Source organism: Paramormyrops kingsleyae, chromosome 11, assembly GCF_048594095.1.
Source record: "Paramormyrops kingsleyae isolate MSU_618 chromosome 11, PKINGS_0.4, whole genome shotgun sequence".
Classification (NCBI taxonomy): Eukaryota; Metazoa; Chordata; class Actinopteri; order Osteoglossiformes; family Mormyridae; genus Paramormyrops; species Paramormyrops kingsleyae.
The window spans coordinates 11,874,404-11,880,914 of NC_132807.1; the positions used below are offsets into that span (position 1 = coordinate 11,874,404).

The window sequence follows — 6,511 nt, forward strand, 5'->3', positions numbered from 1 at the left end:
AGTTTTCTGTTTAAAATTGCTGTTTTGTGTAATAATACATGAATAATGTGATACGTAGTATATAATGAAATGAGTATTACACAAATTTTGTAAGTAAATAATTACTTATAATAATATAATTTTATAAAAGAGGTGCTTTGAAGTCATTAGTCATTATTGTGTCTTTCAGCATGTTAACCTAAACTTTGTTCATTTTGATACCCGAATTGCAATTAACTGCGATTTTAAAAAATCGTCTAATGGGTCTATTAACAATCTTCTGTTATTTTGAAAAGTCAGTCTCCTTCTTGTCATCATCTGACTTTCAGTGTCTTTCGGTCACACTGTTCCTACCTAACAGCATCAAAGACACCGTCCCCTGTGTGCCGAATCACCACAGCGTGGCACCACTGTCAGAGACAGTGAAATCGCCTGCCATGTTGGCCCCTATATCGCGAGGCTGTTCTGCACTGGCGATTCTAGAGGTGCCCTGAATCATGTACCTGTACATGTACCTGTTATCTGTACCTGTTATCTGTACCTGTACATGTACCTGTTATCTGTACCTGTTATCTGAGGGGGCAGCAGGGAGCGCAAGTACTTACAGGGACACCCTCCATCCCACCGCTGTTCTGTGCTGGAAAAGCAAAGGGGAGTGAGTGTTTATAGGGGTGCCTCACATTGTGTAGCTGTTCTTCGCGCAATCATTCCTTGGGGCGCCCCATCTAATTGTGTGCCAGAACAGCCGAGTAGTTCTAGGGCACAGGTGTCAGACTCCAGTCCTGGGGGGGGCCAGAGCCCTGCACATTTTTGGGTTTCCCCTCGTTTAACACACCTGATTCAACTTCTTGTGCTAATTACCACATAGCTGTTGAGCTGAATCATTTGTGGTGGAACAGAGAAAGAACTAAGCTATACTGGGCTGCGGCCCCCCAGGACTGCAGTTTGACACCTCTGTTCTAGGGGCACCCTTCATCGCATAGCTGTTCTGTGCTGGAACAGCAGGGGGCGCCCCACTTCACATAGGTCATGGGTGCCCAATCTTATCCGCAAAGGGCCGGTTTGTATGTGGGTTTTCGCTGCAACTCCCTAATTAGATCACTAATTAGAGGACTGATTGGCTGAAGAGTCCTCACAACTGGGTTTGAACAGCTGACCTACAGGTTATCCCAAAAACCTGCATACACACCGGCCCTTTGCCGATAAGATTGGGATCCCCTGACATAGATATTTTATGTCTGTACTGCAAAGCGTGTGAGCAAGCCAGTTTCACTTTGTGTCGAGCTGCGCCTGCACACCCACAGAAGTTAGTGCCCTAGGCAGCTGCCTATGGTGTCTGTCGGATTATTAGGCCTGTGAATCTTGAATCTTGTTGAATCTTCAGTTTAAAGATTGAATTAGAAATTCAGTTACAAATTTCAATGAGTAAAATGACCAAGCAATGGTTTGTTAGCCATGGTTTCATTTTTTTCATATTAATAATAATAAATAAACAAACAACAAATTTATAAATTAATGATTGAACAAACAAACAGTCACGCAAGTCTCTCTATGCCTTTATGAAATCGAAACTGATCAGAAAACTGATTATTAATTTATCAGCATAATCTGTCTGTGCTCTCTGAAGTTTATTCAACTTTGAAAGAGAAAACAAATATCTCCTTGTGCATCTATGCCTCAGCAGTACTGTCTAATATCAAATAACAGAGCTGCCTTGTGAGGAGTGCCATGAAAGAAAGCGTGCAGGACACACGCAGAGCATCACCACTGAATCAGTAGGAAACGGGAGAATCTCTCTCAGCATTGTATTAGTAGTCTTGACCTTGATTCTTTGTCAAATTGTTCCAATTTCTTTGAAATGCATTCAGTTAGGGTTTTCATAGGGATGAATAGAATCTTAGAGACAGAAGGATGTAATGGGACTGGGCTGTGGCTGCTAGCACTGACAAAGATGGATTTGAAAGTCAGTCCAAGGAAGAAGTTCCTTTCGAAAGGCTGCATGGAAGAACAGGAAACACTGCCATCTCAAAGGCCACTCCCTGACGGCAAACAGCTCTCCTCTGACTCATGCTCCTGTATTCCGGCTGCCAACTTTGTTTCCCTTAGCAACAAGGCACACATCATTTTGCAGTCTGGTTACCAGAGAGAATTATGATCATTGGTTGGTGGGAAAGTGCCGAATTGTGCAAAACTTTGAATAATACCCATAATTTCTGTCCTTATTAATTGGAATTTGGGAAGGAAGTTTAAAAATCTGACTCAAATCTATGCTACCTGCATGTGGAAGTCCTTCATCTCCCTGCCATCTCCCGGCCAGCTGGTATGATGTCTTATAAGAGGATCACCTTTAGCACGGCGTGGACTTGGCATGATCCTTCCAAACAAAAGACAAATACCAATGTACATAGCAACATTCTAGTGAAAACAAAGCAGAATTTTTTTAAAATCCCAACTACTAAGATACTATTTAAATTAACCAAGAGTTTCTACGGCTTCGGATTTAAGGCTTAAGATATGTACAGTACATTCAGAAAGTTTTTGGATTGCTTCACTTTTTTGTCTTTGTTATGATGCAGCCTTATCCTACAATCATGTGAATTGATTAATCTTCACTCAGTACCGCATAACGATAAACAATATTTTTTGCAAATTTATTTATTTATTTAAAAATGAAACATCCCATCGATATAGACCTTTTCCTATGACACTTGAAATTTAGCTCTGGTGCATCCTATTTCTAATGATCATCTTTGAGATTAATTTCATTAACTGGACATGATAAGGAAAGGTACAGAACTGTCTATATAATTGTCCAACAGTTGACAATCTATATCAGAGCCATAGCCAAGCCACGAGGCTAAAGGAATTGCCTGCAGAGCTCAGAAACAAGATTGCGTTGAGGCACAGATCTAAGGAAGGTTACAAAAAACTGCAGCATTGAAGGTTCCCAAAAGCACAATGGCCTCCATAATTCTTAAATGAAGAAGTCTGGAACAACCAAGACCCTTCCTAGTACTGGCTGCCCAGTCAAACTCAGCAGTCGGGGGAGAAGAGCCTTGGTAAGAATGGTGACCAGAAACCTTATTGCTGTGCTCCAGAGATCCTTTAAGAAGATGGGAGAAACCCCCAGAAGGACAGCCATCACTGCAACATACCACTGATCTGGGCTCAGTGAAAGCCTCGATCAGTAAAAGACAGATGAAAGCCCACTTGGGTTTTGCAAAAACAAGATTCCCTGGTCTGATGAAACCAAAATGGAACTGTTTGGCCTGAATTGTTAGTGTCATGTATGATGGAAATCAGACACAGCTCATCACCTGTGCAATACCATCCCAGTGGTGAAGCACGGTGACGACGGCATCGTGCTGTAGGGGTGTTTTTCAGTGTCATGAACTGGGAGACAAGACAGGGTCAAGGGAAAGTACAAAGATATCCTTAATGAAAACCTGCTTCAGAGCACTCTGCTCCTCAGACCAGGCCAAAGGTTCATCTTCTAACAGGGCAAATCACAAAGCAAAAACAATGCAGGAGTTGCTGAATGGCAACACTCTGAATGTCCTTGAGTGGCCTAGCCAGAGCCTGGCTTAAATCCAAACAAACATCTCCAGAGAGACTTGAAACTAGCTGTTCACTGACAATCCCCATCCAAAATGACAGAAAGTGAGAGGATCTGCAGAGATGAATGACAGAAAGTCACCAAATCCATGAGTATAAAACTTGTTGCATCATAGCCAAGAAGATTTGAGGCTGTAATCCCTGTAAAAGTTGCTTCAACCAAGGAAAGGGTCTGAATACTTACATTAATGTGATGTTTCAGTTTTAAAAAAAATATTCTAAAATGCTATTTTTGCTTTGTCATTCTGGAGTTCCTTAACATAGTTTGAAGAGAAAAAAAATATTTTAAATGATTTTAGTGTATGGCTACAACATAAAATCTGGAAAAGGGAATTGAATACTTTCTCAATACTCTGTAAATGGGAACTGTTACAAACTGTCACCTGAATTGAATAAAGCAATTCACTCCAAAAACTCGCTAAGGTGAACTGCAGTTGCCACATTGTCCGTAGGTGTGAATGTATGTGAATATGGTGTATGCACTGCGCCCCATCCTGGGTTATTCTCTGCCTTGTGCCCGTAGCTTCCGGGATAGACTATAGATAGAACAAGCTGGTACAGAAAATGAATGAATCGAAAAAATGCAAATCTAACTGCAAATTGTACTATACCCGAGTAACATTGAATTAACAAAGATATATAAATACAGTTATAGACAGTCAGATGTGAGATAATTAAGAAACGAAGGCGGGAAAGCTATGAAACATAGCGGTTATCCTTATTAAATCGCAGTAGTACTGATATTGCTGAAAGATCCCAACAACCTTGCTCCACCACCTATAACACAGCCTGTATTAGGTCACATGACGCAAGGCAAGTGTTGAAATCAGGTGCTTTATGACTCACAGCTAGTATACTGATGAAGTGTAGCTGGTGAGCATGTAAAACTTTTTCTCCTCTTTTATGAACTCTTTATACCCCAGATATTAAACATATAACATTTGGCAACACGTTGTACAGGCAGTAGGTGGCACTCTGCTTCATTCAATTAATTCGGCGTACTTATGAAGCATATATATAGTGTTCGTCTCATTCGGCTTGTGCGAGGGTGTGGAAAGAGGGAAAAAATATTATGATATTTATTAAATTGATTGCTAAGCAATGAAGTTAAAAGCAAGGCCTCCTGTCCCGAATTCGTATCATAGTGAAAGGGCGAGTGTAAATTGAGAAACATTTCTGCTTCTATTTCAGTATTATATTTGGCTCTGTATTGTACGTATATATTCCTAAATCTAAAGCTGTGGCATACCACTGTTTAATGATTTTTAACAGTAAGACTGTAGGTTACCTGAGTATAAGTTGAGTTTTATTCTAATGTTATCTTTTAAAACGGTTTTCATTATTCTACGCAATCAATAATTAGGCTATATCAATTTACATCACAGTATAGATGGTATATACGTGAGTTATGCTTTAATTAAAGTGTAATAAAGTGTACAGTGTTCGTCGCAAGTACCAGGACAAAGAAGCCCTCCTTTGAGCAATTTATCTGCATTTATTTGGGTATTGGACTGCTAATCCTGAAACAACTGTTGATGAGTTACAAATGACGTATAGAGTGGGAAGGGCGTTGAAAGTAGACTATAAAAATGTTCATCTCAAAGCAATTCGTTACAGGCATTGGCTTGCAGAATCGGACTATTGCATTTTCACCAAGAAACGCCACGCTTAAGCAAGTCCTAAAGGAAGGTTTGCTTTAAACTCGTGTGTACTAAAAAATTGAGTCCTGTATAACAATCCTGCTCAAAAATTATAACCATGAAAATGTCCGCAGCTGAGGTTTCCAAGGTTCTAAAAGAAGGACTACTGGAAAAAAGAAGCGACAACCTCTTTCAGCTCTGGAGAAGGAAGATGTGCGTCCTCACCACCGACAGCCTCAGTATGTACGATGACAATCAGAAAAGGTCCAAGAGCAAAGAGCTAAAACTGCAATCAATCAAAAAACTGGACTGCGTAGAAAGGACAGGAAAATTTGTCTACTTCACCATCGTCACCACGGATAATAAAGAAATAGATTTTAGGTGCTCAGGTGACGATAGCTGTTGGAATGCTGTCATCACAATGGCCTTGATTGACTTCCAGAACAGAAGAGCCATTCAGGACTTCAAAACGCAACAGGGGACACAGATCATTTCGCCTGTGAAGCCGGAGGAGCAGCTGGCAAAGGCTCTTTAGGAGAAATCCAGCCCAGAGCTGGGAAATTGCAGGAAACGTACGTTTTCTTTAGAATGTAAGTGTATGATTTTAATGAACGTAATAGTTTCAGTCGATGTATATTCTCAGTTTTCTAGCGTTACGGTACATGCTATAATACTCTGAGTAGCGTCGTTTTGAGCTAAAAATATATCGGTTTATCAGTAAAAACGTAATACAATATTTCTGTGAGAAAAGGTCTGGTGTTGTTTATCCTGCCATATTTGTTAACAATGACCGTTCCGGTATAACCTACATTACATCGTCATCTTGTCAATTATGGATTGTTTCCCTGCAGATTGAAATACGAATTGGTAACTGCCATCTGGACCAAGTGAAGACGACTACACATCTGAGGCATTGCAGAAGTCCACGTAGAACAGCAGGAACCTGGCGCTTCTGATGAGAAGCGAATGATCACATGAAAGACTGAATGCTATAGTGTTGCGCCTTAGGGTTTGAATGCGCTTTCTATTGAAAACGTTTATTGCCGGTTATAGGCCTTATATTTATTTACTGAAACAAAGTTGCTTAACTTATTGTATTTCACTGAGTATTTATTTAAATAAACACTAGCGTACAGATCGCAACAACCAGAAAATGTGTACGAATTCCCTGTGTTTCCACAGGAACATCTTCTGTTTTAATCTTACCGTACATTTTGTTTATGTTTACAGCAAAATTAGTTCTGGTTAGCTTATTGTACTCAGCAAATAAGGTACTT

General features: G+C 40.2%; 1 protein-coding gene across 2 annotated transcripts; it reads left to right on the forward strand.

The window, feature by feature from the left end:
* Positions 1–4,445: 4,445 nt before the first annotated feature.
* Positions 4,446–6,388, forward strand: LOC111841292 (pleckstrin homology-like domain family A member 2). Of its 2 annotated transcripts, none has more exons than XM_072718048.1 (3): positions 4,446–4,467; positions 5,212–5,806; positions 6,086–6,388. In XM_072718048.1, the coding sequence occupies exon 2, from the start codon at positions 5,353–5,355 to the stop codon at positions 5,767–5,769; it is 417 nt and encodes a 138-aa protein (XP_072574149.1). In that variant the 5' UTR covers positions 4,446–4,467; positions 5,212–5,352; the 3' UTR covers positions 5,770–5,806; positions 6,086–6,388. The 2 variants fall into 2 exon arrangements, 1 of the variants encoding a protein (XP_072574149.1); XR_011993787.1 differs by having other exon boundaries at positions 4,448–4,467; positions 5,212–5,824.
* Positions 6,389–6,511: the final 123 nt, after the last annotated feature.

Bases quoted from the DNA above. Each gene is read 5' to 3' on its own strand.
- LOC111841292 (XM_072718048.1), top strand. From the start codon at position 5,353: ATGAAAATGTCCGCAGCTGAGGTTTCCAAGGTTCTAAAAGAAGGACTA.